Source organism: Ahaetulla prasina, chromosome 2 (genome assembly GCF_028640845.1).
Source record: "Ahaetulla prasina isolate Xishuangbanna chromosome 2, ASM2864084v1, whole genome shotgun sequence".
Classification (NCBI taxonomy): domain Eukaryota; kingdom Metazoa; phylum Chordata; class Lepidosauria; order Squamata; family Colubridae; genus Ahaetulla; species Ahaetulla prasina.
This window is the reverse complement of record NC_080540.1, coordinates 146906925-146926526: the sequence shown is the minus strand read 5'-3', so window position 1 is coordinate 146926526 and position 19602 is coordinate 146906925. Positions and strand designations below refer to the sequence as shown.

At 43.7% G+C, this 19602-nt stretch overlaps 1 protein-coding gene across 2 annotated transcripts in view; it reads left to right on the top strand.

Annotated features, from left to right (window-relative positions):
* The first annotated feature begins 7958 nt into the window (after nucleotides 1-7958).
* The window catches only part of ERBB3 (erb-b2 receptor tyrosine kinase 3), a 119412-nt gene continuing 107768 nt past the window's right edge, over nucleotides 7959-19602 (top strand). For both annotated transcript variants that reach the window (XR_009153380.1, XM_058168536.1), the window contains exon 1: nucleotides 7959-8392. Coding sequence is in view for 1 of the 2 variants with exons in the window: in XM_058168536.1 (XP_058024519.1) it covers nucleotides 8308-8392 (85 nt within the window). In the remaining variant the exon portion in view is untranslated. The remainder of the gene's footprint in view (nucleotides 8393-19602) is intronic.

Below are 19602 nucleotides of genomic sequence, written 5' to 3'. Positions count from 1 at the left end.
ATGATGTAATTTATATTTTCTAGAATTCTCAGGGGAAAAATGTGGCAGCGTCTGGAACCCTAACGTCTAGTATGGTTTCCAGGCCTGACATCTAGCTGATTCCCCATTACTTTCTCAACAACTTTTCCCAAAAAGACGACTAGATAGAAGTTGTCTAATACTGGTGGATGAGAGATTGCTCTTCAAAGAGAGGCACCCCACTGCCTCATTCAACGTAGGTGGCAACTCAACCTTCTACAGTATGCAGTGGCATTAATTGCCAGCTGCAGATTTCACCCATCCGTTGCCTGAATAAGTTAGATTGGGAGTGAGTCCAGTCCACAGATGGTGGAGGCCATGCTACAAAGCATATTTTCTACCACCCAGGATCCATAAACTCAAAATAATCCCAGTTCACAGAGAGGTAACCATTCCCTCCCATAACTCTGCCCAGTTGGCATTTAACTCTGAGCAAATTTAAATGACTTTATTAGCATGTAAGTGTGTATGTGTCTCTACATGTGAATTGCAGCAGTCTTGCCTTCCTCCTCCACCTGCCCATCTTCGAAGGGGTGCACCATGGACTGATTTCTTTGATTTCAGAATTGAGGTTACTTTCAGTAATCTTCAGCAGGAATGGGAAACTACTTTTAACTCTCCAACATGAGTTGCTTCTCTGGACTTAACACATATTCATTCATGCAACCGAGAAACTGATGAATAATCCGGTTGTCTTTTCTGAGGTGGTTGCCATCAGGGAGGAGCACACATGTCCGATCTCTTTTTATGATGCTAATAAACTCGGCATGTGCAGTAATCTAAAGGAAAACCAATTCTTGAAGCCTCTGAAAAGGTACTCCATAATCTGGAACACCAGACACCTTTCTGAAGTAGCAGAGGAGGTACTACTGCTAAATGGATGTTTGTCAGACAAATATCTGCCCCAGAAGTCTATGAATCATACCTGTCCGTGACAGTAGGGAGGAAGGACTCTGATTTATCATGAGCCGACTTGTTGACATCCTGAATGGATTATGCTACAACACCAATCTGCCTTGCAGAAATAAGGGTGGTGGACAGAGTCTACATTACATCCTTTTGCTTAGGGAGCATCTTGCTTGAATGTTATTGCCTCAGCTTGTATCAGATCTTGTCTTGGCTCCTCATGTAAACAGATGCTCTCAGACAGGATGACGATATGCTTCTCGTTCTTAAGGCTTTGGTTCAATCTGAGCCCATCGGCAAAACATGGGACTATTGTGAAGACAAAAATGCCATTAGAGTTACTTGAAGTATCTACTACACAGGAGTGGGTTCTACTTACCTTTACTATTGGTTCGCAACGGGAGCGTGCACGCTTCTGCGCATGTGCAGAAGCCCCTTGATGAGGTTGGGGTGGGTGGGCGGAGCCTCCCTCCGGTTTTACTACCAGTTCTATAGAACCAGACAGAACTGGGAGCAATTCACCACTGCTACTACATAATGCTTACATTTACAATCTTTTGACCTGCCAGATTGTGTTGAGTTCCACTTGATTTCAGAGCCAGTGGCTTCTGAAATGAAAACATTCCAGTCCTTTAACATGCAGGTCACTCCTAGGATCAGATCTGCAAAGAAGCATATTTAATATCTGAATACTCTTCATAGTGTAACATGCGGGCTGTGATGATCAGGCAACTCAGCTGGGATCGCCAGAGGGAAAAAAGCTTTTAAAGGGTTCTGACGATCCTAGCTAAGTTGCCTGATCACCAGAATCTTTTAAAAGCATTTTTTTAACAACCTCTTTGGCTGAAGAGCTTATAGAAAACATGCTTTTAAAGGGTTCTGGTGATCCCAGCTGAGCTACGCGATCATCAGAGGCTTTTTTTTTACTTTTAAAAGCATTTTTTTGGCCAAAGAAAAAATGCTTTTAAAAGTAAAAAAAAAAAAAAAAACCTCTGATGATCGCATGGCTCAGCTGGGGGGGGGGCAGGGATTTTTGCTACCGGTTCTCCGAACCATCCGCCACCATCACTACTGGATCAGGTGATCTGGTCCAAACCAGGAGCATTTTATCCCTGGATGGAAGTCAAGGGATAAAAATCAATTGAGAATTGTCTCAACAATACCCAATGAACACAAATTAAAAAGGAAGGTGAGGTCCATAAATATTCTAAAAAATAACTACTTCTACATAGCATAGATGCAGCAAAGTTAACATTATTTTTTTGCATATCTTACCCAGCTGCACTTAAAAATATACTTGAAGTAACCGAGGTATAATTCAGAAATTTGATACTGATTTTGTTAGGAATGAATGAATACTGCCACCAGTAGCCTCTCACTGACCAGTGCACTCTCACAGAGAGGGCCTCCTCCAGATACCGTCAGCTAAGCAATGTCGGCTAGCGACCTCCAGGGGGAGGGCCTTCTCTGTGGGGGCTCCTACCCTCTGGAACGAGCTCCCTCTGGGGCTTCGTCAACTCCCCGACCTCAGGACCTTCCGCTGCGAGCTGAAGACGTTGTTGTTTCGAAGAGCAGGACTAGCGTGAACATAGTTTTAAACTGGGGTTTTAAATCAGGGGTTTTAAACGGGGTTTTAAATTTGAATTTAAAAGTTTTAGGCCATCAATTGAATAAGTTTTCTATTCTTTTTTTAGCTGTTTTATATGTATTATATGTTTTCTGTTTTTATTGGCTGTGAACCGCCCTGAGTCCTTCGGGAGAAGGGCGGTATACAAATATAATAAATAAATAAATAAATAAATAAATAAATAAATAAATAAATAAACTTGGTACAATTGCAATTTTTCATTACAGTTGCACTTTTTCTCCAAGACAGCCTGTACTTTTAGCCACAAGGGGGCGCCAAATGGCAACAGCAAAGTGTACTACTTCCACCTTTCTAAAAGTCTCTAGAGATTCTCAGTCATGCAGGTCATGGTCGTCTCAAAGGTGCCTTTTCAGGAGGCAACTGGGCTTCCTTGTTTTTTCTTTGAAGACATTTTGCTTCTCATGCAGGAAGCTTCTTCAGTTCTGACTGGATGGTGGGGAGTGGAAGGATTTATATTCCTTGCAGAGGGCTGGTCATTTGCATCCTTTTTTTGAGGGTCATTGAAGCTCATGGAGGTTGGAGGACACAGATAAAAGCTTCTTGGGTGAGAAGCAAAACATCTTCAAAGAAAAAAACAAGAAAGTCCAGTTGCCTCCTGAAAAAGCACCTTAGGGAGTTTCACCTTTTTAGTTTCCCCATTCTTCTCAAATATTGACCTTTCTTTGGTGGTTAAGGTAACGATTCGTCATGACTGAGGATGTGTTTCTGTTTTGATTCAGAATAAAAGAAAAAGAAAAATTCCACAGAAGAAGAAACAGTCATTTGGGGGCAAAATGGAAACTGTTTCAAATATAAAGAATTAAAACCACCTAGAAACAGATGAAATCAAGTCCTTAGGAAGAGTTGAGTAGGAAGTACAGAGAGGTTCCATGTTATTTACTACGGTTTGCCTAAAGCTTGCTGGATTGGCTTCTAGGTCAAGACTCAGCCAGGGGCTCTAATTAGTTAAAAAAAACAATCATCTTTTTTGCTGCCACCTATTTCCGGTGTGATTCACCTTTGGGTGGGGTGGAGAGAATTCTGGCTTTAAAACTCAGCCATGCCTAGAGAAACAGAACTGAGTGGCAGTTTTAGAGTGGTTCATTTCTGAACCAAGTGGGGAGGGCGTTGGGTTCCCCTGCATTAATTCTAGGCCATACCTGGAAACTGCTTTAATTCAAGAATTAATGTAAATATGATTCAAAGCTGCTCATAGCTGCCTTGCCTGTTGGTGTACGCAAGGAATGTCCCTTAGGCAAGCTCAAAAAAGTCAAGGCAAGGTGGCTGCATCGGTGCGGTTAAAGCTTCACCTACTTTTTGATGTGACACCGATAGAAAATGGAGAGGTTCAATTGCACCATGGCAGCCACTATCTTTTGACCACACCTTGAGGTTACCCCTGCAAAAGCTCGTAGTAGATGTGATGGGAGGTGCACCTGGAGGAGCAGTGAAGGAGAGTGTTGGCAACACAGAGAGAGGCCCAGATCAAGAAACTATGCAGTCCAGAGCTGGATGGGGAGAGGAAAGAAGTTCAGTGAAGCCACATTCTAGAATTTTCAGGGTAGCTATAGTAAATTAGAAGCTTATAGCTCAGTAATGGGTAACCTTTTTGCTGTTGCGTGCCAAAAGCGGAGGGGGGGAACGCAAGGGGGTCGCACGCATGCCCACACCCATAATTCAATGCCCCCCTGCGCCCCGCCCCCTGCACATGCCTGCATGACCCCCCAAGCTCCCCCTGCTTTTGGCACATGATGGCATGGTGGGCCTGGTAGGCTCATTTTTCACCTTCCCCTGGCTCCAGAGGCTTTCTAGGACCTGGCTATTTACGAGACCGCCTTCTGCCACCGATAGTCTCCCAACGACCTGTGCGCTCCCACAGAGTGGGCCTGCTCCGGGTGCCATCAGCCAAACAGTGCCGGCTGGTGACCCCCAGGGGGAGAGCCTTCTCTGTGGCAGCACCGACCCTATGGAATGAGTTACCTCCTGGGTTACGTCAACTTCCCGACTTCCGTACTTTGAGGCGGGAACTGAAGACTCTGCTATTCAATCGGGCGGGACTAGCCTAAATATTATTTTAATTTGATATTTTAGTTTAACTTAGTTTTTAATTGATTTTAAATTGTATTAATCAATTTTTGATTTTATAGTTTAGGGTTTTATATCGGTCGTTTGACCATTTTTAGTTTTAAATTGGCCGGTTAAATATTTCATTTTAAATGTATTTTAAATTTATTGTGTACCTATGTATTTTAATAAGACTGTACACTGCCCTGAGTCCTTCGGGAGAAGGGCAGTCTAGAAATCTAATAAATAAATAAATAAATAAATAAATAAATAAATAAAATGGCATCCTCCCCCCACACACACCCAGAAGCCCTCTGGAGGCTGAAAACAGCCCATTTCCCGACTTCCGGTGGGCCCAGAAGGCCCAAAAATCAGCTGGCCGGCGTGCACAAGCATGCTGGAGCTGAGCGAGGGCAACGCTCATGTGCCTACAGATATGGCTCCATGTGCCACCTGTGGCATACATGCCATAGGTTCGCTATCACAGTTATAGCTTGTGTCTGGCAAGATTCTGTCCATTAAGCAGAAGCAAGTAAAGGATTGAACTTGATTGGATTTTGAGTGTTCTCTCTGGGCTTGGGGGCTGATAATAGCCTAACTGGGGGCACGCTGGATTTGTGGCATATCCTAAAATTGTTTATGCTTCTGCTTTCACTGTGATTAAAATTGAGGTTGATTATAAGTGGGTTTTTAAGCAGAAGCATTGGCATATCAAGTTGTAGCTCTTATATGCAGTGGAGGATTTTGTCTTTGCCAAGTTTCAGTATCTCAATAAAGCTGAACTACCAACTGACTGGGGTAGCGTTTAACAAATGCAGAAGGTAGCGTCCTTCTGCATTTGTTCTTTAAATTTTGTCCCTCCTTCTAGTAGCTACTGGGGTCTGGTGTTCAATGTTTCAATTTTGGGTGCAGAAAATAATAAATAAATAAATTCTTAATTGCTGGGCAGTTGCTTCATGATTATGCTTGGAAACAATTCAGGGAGTTTACAAGCTGTAAAGTGAGTTGGATTTAACTTTGAAACGCCTCACTTGGGTGGTTTGAAGCATAAAAACAATTCCCTGCCAAGCTGCACCTTCCTTAGATGATCTGCCTGTGTTGTATGACTTTTATCACGAGTCTAGAGTCTTTTCAGCAAAATGGTGTATCAAACAGGTGAACCTTAATCTCTTTTGTGGTGTGGAGTCCTTAGCCAGCCAGCATCTGTGAACATTGCTTTCCCTCTCTGGCTACACTGATCTCATTTCCTCCCACTCGCCTTTGAGTATGGCCATTGTTCAGGGCGCCCACTCCTGAATTTCTGCCATCATCTCTGCATCATGTGTTGTGACCTTGCCAATGGGGACACTCTCCCGGCTGTATCCTCTAGCTAAAGATCTTGTGATTTCATAAATATGAGGCACAATTCCAGCCCTCTTGCCAGGATGCCAGAATTCTGAAAGTTTGTGAGCGCCCAGGAGAAAATAGAGAGTAAGTTGGCTACTTTTAATTGGCTACTTTCCCCAAAGGGTGGAACCCTGAGCAAAAGGGCCCCCCAAACTTGCCAGATAGATAGAAGGTCAACTAGCTGAGATTGAGCACCACAATGGTAGAGGAAAACAGAAATATTGTATTTTCACACCCAGCAACTCTGTTGCCGACTTCCTCAGATTCCTACACAATCAACTCCATAGTCACGGAAAGGAGAGAATGGGCTATTGAACCTTTGATCAAATCCATAATTGGGAATGAAATCATCTACTCAACTTAAAAGTCAACATTTCTAATTCCTAGATTATTTTGCACGTAGGTAAGGCTGGTCTAAAGCCCCTTCACTAGTTCAGATGCTACTCCCTTGGGGGTAGCATTAGACAGGATGGAACTGTTGGAGAATGGAGAAACTCATGCTTAAAATGAAGAAGGTCCCAGGGTCAGTCTCTAACCATCTTCAGGTGCTAGAAATCTTGGGATGAAGTCCCAAGAACCACTGTTCAACAGAATGAAGCTAAGATGGACTACTAATTTGTGCAAGGTAGCTTCCTATGTTTCTTCTAATATGTTCAAACTTCTGCCTCTTCCTAGCTTCCAACTATTAACCCTTTTGGAGATTCATTCAATAAGTACATTACTTTTCACATATTCCTCCAGTAACTTTGTAAAGCAGACCAAGTTAAACTGAGATACCAAGCTAGCTACCTAAAATCTTTTGATGAACTTTGTATGTCTAAGCAGGATATAGGATCTCCTATAACAAATGGAAGTGATGGTGGTTACTGTATAATTGTGATCTCATGATACACTGGACGATGAGCTAGTCCACCAAATGTGGATTATGGGCCATCAATTGATTGCTAACAATCACAGATGTTCTCCATAACTACCAGTCCCTAAACTAGTCTTTCTTGGTCTTCCAATGACGTACCCATTGCCATTGTAACTGAGTCCAACCACCTTAGAGCTGGTCATCCAGCTGTTTTTTTTCCTTGTATCTTTCCTAGCATTTGGGGCCTTTTTCAGAGTATCATGTTTCTGAATTAGGCTACATTAGGTAGGATTCAAAATAAGATACCAAATGTTAGACTATGAAATACTGTTGACCCAACTCTTTGAGGATAGTGCAGATCAGATTAACTTTAGTAAATATGCCAAATGAATTTACTATGGGGACAGGTGTTGAACATTAATTTTGGGTGAAGTCCAAGGATGGTGATAGAAAAAGATGCAAGTGGGATAATGAAAGACACTTTTAAGTCATCCATGAGGAAGAATTCATTTTGAAGGTGGGCCCATGAAGGAAATGAATGAACCATTGACCTCACCCCATTCCTAAGAGGACTATAAGGGGCGTGCATAAGTGCACAAAAGTGCCTACCGTTCCTGTCCTATTGTTTCCTTTCATTGTATGTGCTTTATTTATTTTTATTTATTTTATTTTGTCCCAACAATATATGTAGGTATCTTGTATATAATATATATAATTCTTGTATATAATGTTGTGACAAAATAAAAAAAGAAAGAAAGAAAGAAACCATCCAGTGTGTGACAAACATCGCTTTTATTTAGCCCTCCTCCGAGGCTATCCAACTTAAGGGACCAAGCCGTGACTGCTGTACCGATGCATCCTTAATTTCTATCGGGACAAAAACGGTCGGACGACGCTCTCCACAAACTGCTTAGCCGGCGTCGACTTTCCTCTCTCGCTCACGCGCGCGCGCGCTTTCTCCTTCTCAAAACAAATCTCCGCTTTTCATTCCTCGTTCCGGAGTTTCTTCTCGCGTGTCCTCTGATTGGTCGGAGCGAGGCGCAGCCCTGACCAATGACGCCCGAGTTTCCCGTGAATGAAGTGTGTGTAATTTGTGAGTTGTGCCGTGAGTAAAAAAAAAACAAAAAACACCACAGATCAAAGCGCTACGAGCCGGAGTTTGTGGCTCCGGGAGGGGGAATTGGCCACTTCGGGAGGGGAACGGGGGGAAAAAAAGAGAGGCGACGGCGGATTCTTCAAGGACCCCATGAAGCAGGAAAGGAACAAGTGATCGCCACCCCGCCACCCCACTCCGGTCAAAGCTGCCTCGTCCGCCTTGGGTCTGGATCAGGTGCTTCTTCTCCTTTTCCTCCGGCTTTCCCATTCCAAAGCGGAATGCTGTAGCCCGGGATCCCCGCCGCGGGAGAAACGAGGAACGGGGCTCTCTCGTCGACTTCACAACACCCGAACCATGAAGAAGCGCCAGATCCGAAGCTGCCTGCCCGCCCTAACGCTGCTCCTCTGGTGGAGCGTCCGCTCGGCAGGTTCTCAAGCAGGTAAGCCGCCCCCACCCCTCAACGCTCGCCCCTTGCGCTCCGCGGCCTCGGGGTGGTTGTGAGCGGGATCGCGCGGGAGGAATGGCCCTTTAACAACCGAGACGATCGAGGATCTGTTTAGCCCCAAACAGGATCTGAAGCTGTGGGCGTGTTGAACGCGGCCGCGATGCTGGCTCGCTCGCTCGCTCCCTCCTTGGGGATCGGATTCCCCCGAATCGGGAATGGAAGTTTTTCCTCGTGTTTTGTCCGCGGCCGGGGAAGGGGAAGCGTGCGAGAGTTTCGTCTCACTTACCGACGCTTTTGAACCTGCGCGCCGCTGCTGCCGCCGCGAGGCAAAACCTGTTTGCTGTCTCCCTCCCCGGACACCCCCCCCCCCACAACACACACACTTTTCCCGTCTGAGGGAGCGGCGAATGGTTTGGGTTTAGTTTAGGTTGAGTTGCGCGTTTTTGTAACTTTGGGGAAGCGAGGTCGCCGGCTGACGCGGCGGGCTGAGGAGGAAACGTGGGGTGTCCCCAAGTCCCGAGAAGGGAAAGGTGAAACTGAAAGGCAGAGGAATTTGGGAAATGCGGTTTCGCCGGCTTCGTCGCCTAAAATCGTTCTCGGCTTGAAAAGGCGGCGAAGGGCTGGGCTTCGCGGAGTTTTCTTTATCGGAGGTGGGTGGGTGGGGAGTGTTATTAGGGCATTAGTCAAAAGCGGTGAAGAACTCCGGCTTGTTTCTAGCGCCTTCGCTTTGAGCGTACGAGCTAAAAATTCAGTAGTGTCTCAGAGCATGGACAGAGAGCGTTTACTCTTTCTTAACGGCCCACATGTAACTTAAATAACCGAAACCTCTTATACTGTACAACTGAGATTTTGAAGTCTAAAGGGTGCTAAGAGACATTAAAGCCTGGTTTGCAAGTGATTTTGAACCTTTTTATAGATTAAATTGTGTTCAGGACAATTACTGTTATCCTTAAGAAGCTTGTTTTTCCAGAATCCTTTTGATTAGCCACAAACATTTAATTTTTCGGGGGTGGGGGTGGGTGGGGAAACCAAATATCTGTACACACACATCCATAGACAATATACAGTATGATATACTATTTTGTAGCATATTCAAACTATAAAAGGTGTTTTCAATTGCAGCTTTGATAGGATCTATGTGTCCAGACTATCCGAAGAAGAAAAATATGCTTTTGCTAGGCATCTTTGCGGATGTTAAGAGAGGCAACGAGAAATTGGTAGTGAGATGGGATGGACACTTCCAGGAGGTCCCGTAATTCATAAACTATTTAAGGAGTCTTTTAAAAAATCAAAAAGCAGTGGCAAAATTTTCTCTCAAGAAATCAGGAAATGTAGTGGATTGGTACTCTGGCGTTTCTGTGACTTTGACAGTCAAGGTATCTGACCATGAATAAAAAACATCAAAACACCATAACAAACATAAAGACAAAAATTTACACATGACAATAAAATTTATTCAAATTTAAGAAATGCTTGGAGGAAGAGATGCGAAGGGCTTTCACCAACCTCCTAGATACTCCCTGTGCACAAATTATGCAGAAGAGGCTTCTGATTAAGCTGCATCTCCTTGTCTGAGGATTTCTTACAAACTTTTCAGCCTTCCCATCATCCACTGCTGAGTTGCACCAGCGAAAGGAGAGGGAAAACCTATTTTGCAAACCCTGACTCAGCCTGAGGTGTCTGTATGTTAGGGAGGAAGGTGCCGATGATAAGAATAAGCAGATACCAGTAAGAGAGGAAAGGGTTTGATTTGCGAAGGACTAAGTCCACTGGGTCTTGTTTTATGGCTTTTTACACCAACCGTCAGTAATAAGGGGGAGGGGAAGATTGTTTAAGCAGATACTGTTCAAAAGGTTAATCATGCCTTCTAGGCATTGTACAACTTCATAGGTGCTCTTCTTCCTTAGATTCTGGACTTAAAAGACACAAGAAGTGACTCTCCTCCTTTTGAATGTCTTGCTCCCTCCGGGCACCTAAGGCATGATTCCCATAATTCCCAGCCACCATGGCCATTCTTATTTTCTCAATCTACATTTCCAAGTTGTAGATGGTTTATTCAAACTGATAAACTGGCTTTACCAGTCAGTCTCCAGCTGATGAGGATTTCTGAACTAAACCAAGAAAGTCAGATCCATTGGATTACTAGATTTTGGAATTGATTTAGAAAATCAGTTTGATCCTGCCTGGGCTTTGGAAAAACATGTTTCTACATATCCCAGTTTCTCAAATGGCCCAGAATTTTTCCAAATGGATATCTGATCCAGTTTGATGGTTCAAACTGTTTGGAATATGTTTTGTTTGGGGAGAAAAATCAAATCATTTTTTAATTAAATTATCTTTGAATCCAAATCTCTGAATGAAATAATTGCACAGCCATAATAAATGATGCTTGAATCACTGAAGTATTTTCCAATGGAGCAAAAATTTGTAATAGTAGATACCTTTAGGATGACCAAAAATCCAGTTTTTATTTTCAAAAAAGTACAGAAAATAAACCAAAGCCAAAGAGAAAATAATTTTCCTTACAATGAAGGAATTATGGCAGATAGAAAACCATTCCAACATCTCTTAAAGAGAGACCTCTTCCTTTGGCAGAATGAGATCATAGCTGAGAAGGCTGAACTTGCATGTTTGGGTTAGAAACTCCATATGGGGCAAGAATACATCATCAGGACTTTGAGGTTTTTTTTAGGTACAGATGGTCCTCAGTTAGCGACCACAATTGGAATGGCAACTCAGTTGTTAAGTGAAACAGTTGCTAAATGAAACTGCAACTGTGCTTATGATCCTACATCAGCTTTCCTTTGCTTTACAGATCTGTGAAGGTCGTGGATGCAAGAATTGGTTGTGAAGTTATTTTTTTCATCACTGTCATAACTATGAACAGTTGCTAAATGAGTTGGTCCCTAAACAAAGACTACCTGTATGTACCTGCTGCTAGAAAAGGGAAGAGGGGTTCTCTTTCAAGTGTCAAAATACCTGAGTGACCTTGGAGACAAAGTACTTAAGAGGGGCAGCCATCCTTGGCTACTCCTCCTCAAACAGCAAAACTTTAATTCTCAAACCAAGACCAGTCTCTCAAAAGGACTCTTTATTTCTCCTCTTCCTATCTAAATGAGGCAACTTGAAAGTCCATTTTACTTTGACACATTCCTGGTGCTTGAAATAAAGAAAACAACAATTCTTAAAAAAAGGAGGGTCCAGAGAAGCCAGCTGCTGGTCTGGCCCAACTTGGAGGGTTGTGAGCTGAAATGGAATTGCAAGCATTCAAGTTTAATTAGGATGCAAATCTGGGAGGCACTCATCCGATTAGCCCCAGCCTGACTTCCAATGCAGACAGATTGGAACATTTCTCCACTTGCAAAAAATGCCCCCAGGAAGGAAGGGGAGGGCTGTGTGTGTGTGTGTGTCACTGAGCATTCCTTCTTTGTCCTGGGCCTGGTTCTCCAGAATCCATCTCCCTTCCAAACTCATTTATTCCCATCTAACGGGCCCTATTCCCTTTGGGGGACTGTTGCTGAGGAGTAAAGGGACATTATCCTCCCAGGAATGCCGCCGATATGTTTTTGCTTTCTTAATTTAGGGATTAATGGATTAGCAAACTGCAAGTGCACGTTCAGCTGAAAAGCACTGCATTAAATCACAACTGACAAACAAGGTGTTGTCACTTGGTGGTTGCCAGTAGCCAACTGCCAAACAGGCAGCAGCACCTGTAGGGCACGATGGAGTTAGAAGGGCTGCTGCCATTGAAGCTTATGAAACTTTGTTTACCCTGTCATGGCAACCATCTTGACTTTTTGGGCTGTGCCCTGTGGACACCTCAGGTAATGGGAAATGATGAGAAGCAATAACTTGAGTTTTCCTGGACTCTCATTTGCATCTGCTGATGGGCTTGTCTATTATGGTACTTCCTTGCTTCTTTGAGGCTGTTTCTAAGAGATGCTTGCTGGAGTGGTCCTGCTACCTGTTTGTCCATATATCAGACACAGCTTGTCCCAAATTTGCTTTTACAAAAGGCAGTTGGTCTTTCTTGGTTTTTTTCCTAACGTTTCTTTAGAACTGAAAGAGCTTCTTGGATGAGAAGTGAAACATTAGGGAAAAAATCCCAAGAAAGTCCAGTTGTATTTTGGAAAAGCACCTTGTGACAACCATGACCTGGATGATTGAGAATCTATATAGCCAGAAACAACCTGTCTGTTAGAACCTTTTCTGATAAAGCATTGTATAAATCAGAAGGGAGGGGTACAATGATAGAGAAATGATAAAAAAATGATTTTTCTGAAATTGAACAGAAAAATAAAAATAAAAAATGTATTCCCACAAAAGATTAACTTCCCCTAGTAAAATATCCAATGGGTAGATAAGCTACACATTCCAAAGTAACAAAACAGCATGAACATAAGATGCAAGGCAGAATAAAACTAGTGAATGGAAACTGAAAAATACAAAGACACAAAACCACAGGGATAACATTCTTTTGTTATCTCTCTAGTTTTGTGTCTTTGTATTTGGATCCCTTACTAGTGGAATTTCAGAAACGGGGCCCAGTTATCCCCATCAAACAGTATCTCTGCTCCAATTCAAGTGCTTCCCTTCAAGCTTTCTAAAGAATATACAGGCCTTTTAAAATGGGCGTGAAAACTTGTATATGTGTTGTGTGTTTCTGTTAATGTCTGCACTTTTGAACGCGGTTGTCCCTAATAGTCATCTTTTTTACTAAGCATTTTGCTCATCATAATGTGATTCTTGCTTGTTATTTGATAAGAGTACACCATGAGTACACTTTCTGGTATTTGTTTTTCACTGGAATAATGCACAGAATCCAGAAGATGGCTAATACCAAGGCATAAATGTGTTTTAGTTCAAGCCCTGCAAACAGGTGTTCATTAAAAATAAAACCAGCCGTGTTCCCTCCCGTTCTCTATAACTGCTTGATCCTTGATTTAGTATTTCTTGTTGATGCAGAGCTTGATTTTCAGTGACATTTTTACCTAAATCTTTGCCTTGTGCTGTGATACACGTCTGCATCAGCGATTCACCTCTTAAAGAGCTAAGTGATTAAGTCATCAGATAGAGAGGCAGCTGCACATTTAAGGGAAGGCGCCTTTTTTGCAGGGAGTTATAATTTGGCTGTGCCTGTTTCTGCAGCCAGCGTTAGAGATGGTAGTCCAGGTCTCCCCTTCCGAATTTCTTCTGCTTGCTTGTATGGGAATGATTCTAGAAGTAGACTGGCCAGGGTAGGTATTGTACTAAAATCTTCCTAATTTGTTGAAAATCCCACCAATCCTCCTTGGCTAAATTCCTTCCTTCCTTCCTTCCTTCCTTCCTTCCTTCCTTCCTTCCTTCCTTCCTTCCCGCCCTCCCTCCCTCTTTCTCCTCCTAATTCTCGTTCTCCTTCTCCCTAGGTTAATGAGCTGATCCCTTCATTCGCAGGGTTTGGTGGCAGGTGGAGGACAAGTGCAGTGAACTTTGTTTATGTTTTTGCAAACAGGGTTTACACTAATGAGCCCTCTTGCTCGCTTCTCCCTGGTTTATAATAGAGGCCAGGTTTCCCTGGTTGCTTGGAACCAGTTTTGTGTCAACATTCTTGACCTCTGCTAATTGCTTTCCCCTTGTATGCCACAGTGATTGTCAAATGGAGAGAAAAACAAACAGTGCCTGTCGGAACAACAGGGAGGAATCCTCTGCTTCTCCAGTAGGCCCAGTTCAAAGCATACACACACCTGCCTAAGACAAACTGGGACTAGGGAGAAACCAAAACTGCTTTTAGAATCCTTGAATCACAATTCTGCTCTCACACAATAGCCTAAAAACTTTCCTTTAATAATAACAAGAAGTTTAACCTGAAACAATATTTTGATAAATACACGTGGATGAGTTTCCTGGTATCTTTCATACATTTAAATGGACAGAAAACAACTTTTTACAGAGTCGGATTTATAAACTCTTTGGTAGAAACACGATCATTCTAATGCCTTGATGTTTTCTTAGGCTTAACACAGAATGTGATTTCTTACCCACATTTACTTTGGGAAGATGATATCCAAAAACGATACACTGAACATATCCACCTGGGCCTAAGATAAAAGTGGAACACTTTTGAGTTGCATTAAGTGCCCGCACTTTTCATTTTTAAATGTCCCACCCAGTTGCAAATAAGTGGTTTGGTTATACCTTGAATGCATTGCTTAAGATGCAAATCAAGATACTCATTAAATTATAAAGCCTGACCTTCGGCTGTTATTTGGACTCATTCTAATTCTTCCAGGTCAGGGGCCTTCAAACTTGGCAACTTTAGTCTTGTGAACTTCAACTCCATGTATGCTAGGGAATTCTGGAAGTTGAAGTTCACAAGTCTCAAAGTAGCCAGGTTTGGAGAACCCTTGTCCTAGGACCTAGGTTAAAATGTAGCTTCTCCAAGGACATCCTATCTTGATCTGAAGGTTATGAAATCCATCTCAGCTCCCCTGGAGTCCTGTCCCAATATCTCCTAAGCACTCTCTTCCACTCAGCATTGCTCTTTCCAGTTATCAGCCTCTCTGTGTTCACACTTCCAATGTGTGTTGTATTTTTTCCATTCCAGAAAGAACATTGTTTAGGGAGTACAACTCTTAAGATGTTTTGGCTTTTCTAGCCATTCCCTGCTCTGTTAATAGACCTAAGCACCTCTGCAAAGGTCCTCTTTTTCAAGTTCTTGCCCAATGATTGTATCTTAGTTAGGGACACAACTGTACCTGGTTCCTCCCTACTATGTTTGCTCCAAATTACTTCTCAGCAGGTCAGCCTGCAATCAAACCCCCAGCAAGAGCAAACAAAATGCACTGGACCAAGCAAACCCTCAACTCCAATCCCCATCATTAGCAAGTGAGTCAACCCTCATGTCACCAGGAAAGGGAAAGCAAACACTAAAAAACCTCCTACAGTCTATGGTGTCACTGATTTATGTTACCCTTTCCCGTAGACCAGGCCTAGTCAAACTGGCAACCCATGGGCAGGATATGGCTCACACAGGCCACGCCCACCCCGGCTCAGCAAAGGCAAAAAACAGCACGATCCGGCCAGCAACGCTATCGAGTTTGACACCCCGTCCGAGACTGCAGGGTGGCTTCAAAGGATGCTGCTTCTTTTTAGATTTTCATCGATCTGGCAAAATGATTTAGGAGATACTGGAGTGCAAGATAAACAATAGTGAAATCTAATAACGCATCTGCTTTCATTTACTGCAGATTCAGCTCTCTCTCTCTCTCTCTCTCTCTCTCTCTCTCTCTCTCTCTCTGTGTGTGTGTGTGTGTGTGTTCTTTTAAGTTAGTTTTGGACTCCTCGCAACTACCAGGACTAGTCCCTACAGTTTTATTGGCACCATTTTTCAGTTGCCCTTGCCTGCTTCCTAGGGCTGACAGAGAGAGACTGGTCCAAGGTTACCCAACCGTCTTTGGTCCAAAGTAAATCCAGAGCTCATGGCCTTAACTGCTATACCAAGCTGGCTCTAGAAACTGGATTTCTCAGGCAGAAATACAAAGGTATGTTGTTAAAGACAAACTGTTTGGCCCAGTGTTAAACACAACGGGTGGAATTTGATACCATAATAAATCAAAGACAATCAAACCACATTCTGACTTGAAGTTCTTGATAAGGCATGTCTAAGTTTGGGTATGTATGTTTGTCTCTTTGTGTGTTTGTGTTGTACATATATATTTGTCTGGAGGAGGAGATCTGTGGGCTGAGATGAAGATGTTCAAGAGATAGTGGCCCACAGAGGCAATTATTTCTCAGATACATTTGTTTCTCATTGGAATGTCTCCAGTTTCTAGCTCAGACCGAGTTTCTCTCTCCAAGATTAAAGACCTCTTTGTTGGCAGAGAGTGCCTTTCCTTGTTTGCTAAGTTAAAGAGGACTAAAAGATCTTAGCTCTCACGCTTGGTGTTTCATATGAAAAATGGGAAGAGTTCAGTGAATTTACAACGGTAGTGCTTACCTTCACTGGAACTTGATTGTGGATGCCAGGAAGCTATAACTCATAAAATTTAAAGAAATAATTAGCAGATCTTATGCCAGCAAAATGGTTTTCGCTGGCTGAGATGATTCCCTAGAGTAGTGACGGTGAACCTTTTTGGCACCGAGTGCCGAAAAGGTCACGCGGAAACATTGCGCCCAGGTATGCTTGTCGGGACCGCACTCCGGAAAAACCGAACTTCCGGGTTCTAGCACTCATGCGTGCCTGACCAGTTTTCAGCACTACTATGCGCATGTAGGACAGCTGATCGTAGGTTCGCCATCATGGGCCTAGAGAGAAACGGCTTTTGGTACAGGTCTAAAGGCTTTGGATATGCTATCTAGCCATCTTGCTGGAGAAACAGCCTAGAATGCACTCATCCCATGGACATTTCTGCAAGTGAAGCAGCTCAGAGACTTTCGTTAGGAGGACTAGGCATGTTTTGGTCCTTGAGATGCCTGGAACTGTTCCACTTGCCTTGAGGTTCTTGTGTCTTACCTACAAGAGTGACGATTTGTTGTAAATGTTGTACCTTGATGAACGTATCTTTTCTTTTATGTACACTGAGAGCATATGCACCAAGACAAATTCCTTGTGTGTCCAATCACACTTGGCCAATAAAAATTCTATTCTATTCTATTAAGAGGAGAATATTCATAACTGAAGGGAGCATAAGGCAGAGGTTGTTCAATTGCATGCTCTTTTCCCCCAAAGAAAAGCTTTTCCTCTTCACTAGGGAATCCAGGGCAAGTGGCGGCAGTGAGGGGAGAGCATGGAAATTGTGTGTAGTGGGGGTTGCAGTTTAAATGTTAGAACAGGACTCTGGCAGCCAGACTCCTGTCTTGAGTGTCAATTTTCTAATTTCTAGACCTCAAAAATTGCAGTGTTCTCAAGGGTGCTCAGGGCCAGCATCAGGAGTGAAATGCTCCCGGTTTGGACCGGATCGGGTGATCCGGTAGCGATTGTGGCCGGTGGTTTGGAGAACCGGTAGCGATGGCAGTACGAGGCTCTGCCTGCCCACCCAGGTGTCGTTACTTCCTGGTCTTAACTTCTGAACTGGTAAGGAAGGTAAGTAGATTTCACCCCTGGCCAGCAGCCATCTCTGAGCACCAACCAGTTTTTCAGAGTTTCTGTAAGGGTAAAATGATCTTACCTGTCACCTTGAAGAAAAGAGGGACATACACAGAAAGGGTGACTTGGTGACACAGTTAGTTGTAAATACTTGTAAATATTTCAAACTGCCAGTTGCAAAATAAGACCGATAAACCATTCAAAGTGCTCTGGCAGGTTCTTCCTCCTTGATAATTGTGAGTTTTAATTCTAGTAATTTTTAGAAGTGGGCAACCGGCCCCGCTCTGCCAGAGACTAAAGCAGAAATGCAACTGGTTGGAACGGAATCTTGCCTCCATGAACTTCTAAACTCCTTTTTTTGAGGCTCTCAAATCCTTTCCATCTCCCTCTAGTTTGCCACATTTCAGAGCCCAGCTACTTTGAAAAGGGAAGTAACGGCAATTAGGTGCCCCTTAAACAGGAGAGTCCTTATTTTAATAAGAACTAGAGAAGGCACCAATTGCAGCAAAGACCTGTCCTAAAAGAGAACATCTCATTCCCCAGCCTGAGAATGATCCCCATGCCCAATACAGAATGTCCTATTTCCTATAGCTCCTGTCCAGTGGTGGGATTCAAGTAATTTAACAACCGGTTCTCCGCCCTAATGATTTCTTCCAACAACCAGTTTACCAAACTGCTCAGAAAGTTAACAACCGGTTCTCCCGAAGTGGTGCGAACTGGCTGAATCCCACTACTGCTCCTGTCTTGCCTCTACCTAAGACCAACAAGTAATAGTTGGTCATCCTCTATCTACTGCTTTTCCAGATGTGTCACACCTGTCAGGGGTAGTGTGGATGGGAAGAGTATTTAGTGGATCGGGGGAAGGCTTTACTTCAGATAGTCTAGGACAGGGGTCTCCAACCTTGGCACCTTTAAGACTTGTGGACTTCATTCTGGGAGTTTAAGTCCACAAGTCTTAAAGTTGCCAAGGAAGGAGACCCCTGGTCTAGGAGACTGAGTTGTGGTACTGATTGCCTGGCTTGCTTTCTCCGTCACCCCTCCAAATGTTCAGCGGAGGCGCCCTCAGACCATTCTGCCTGGTACAATGGCAGGCCAGGCTAAGGGACCGTGCCCCAGTCCTTCCCTCTGCACAGGGCTTTAGGCTGTCAGAGAGATACATAGCCAGGCTGGGAAGGATGATCCCTCCCATCTATATCGCTCGTGAAGGGACCTTTCATAATAGGTAGTGCTGGCTGAGTAAACAGCTCCCAGCAATAACAAGGACTGCTGGCCATGAAGCAACCCAAACTGGCAGCAAGACAAGAGGGAAGATATTGGAGGTGGGGGGGTCAGCTCTGGAGGAAAACACCTGTGATGGGTCCTCTATTTCTAGCTGGGGCTTTTTTATATATATACACAAGCAGTGGAGGTCCTGAGACAGGAAGCAAAGTAGTTGGAGAGAAAAAGAGGGAGCTCTCAAAGCTCTACAAGCGCTGAACAGCTCTGAGACATGGTAAGAGTTTGAGCAGGGAGAAACTTTGTGGAAGCTCACCATGGAAGGATTCTATATCAGGGGTTTCCAACCTTGGCAACTTAGAGCCTGGTGGACTTCAACTCCCAGAATTCCTCAGCCAGCTTTGCTGGCTGGGGAATTCTGGGCGTTGAAGTCCGCCAGGCTCAAAGTTGCCAAGGTTGGAGACCCCTGCTCTATATTACATCGACCAGATCTGGGCAGCAAAAATCCAGGCAGCCACTAGATGGTAGCAGGCAGTCTGTTTTTTCTGTATCTCTTGGCTACCAATTGACTAGCCACCCTAATTTCTGGTGCCCAGATGTGATAACCCTATTTACTCATTGCTGTATTATTTAATGCACGCACCAAAAATGACCCATATTTTGTTTAATCGTGACTCCTTAAATGTCACAATTGGCTGGCTTCCCTCTACATCTAAGCCAAATCAAACAAGCCACATTAAAGCTTATCGTTGTACGTGAACCCGGTCACCGTCAGCCTTGTTCTCAGCCCGCTTCCCAGAACCCTCCAACAAGCTGAAGAAGGCTCTTATAAGTATTTTGATTCCTTGCTCTCTTTCAACGATTTGAGTTTCCTTCCATAAAGAAAGGTATGTTAGATCAAAAGAGAGGAAAGCCGCGCTTGCCC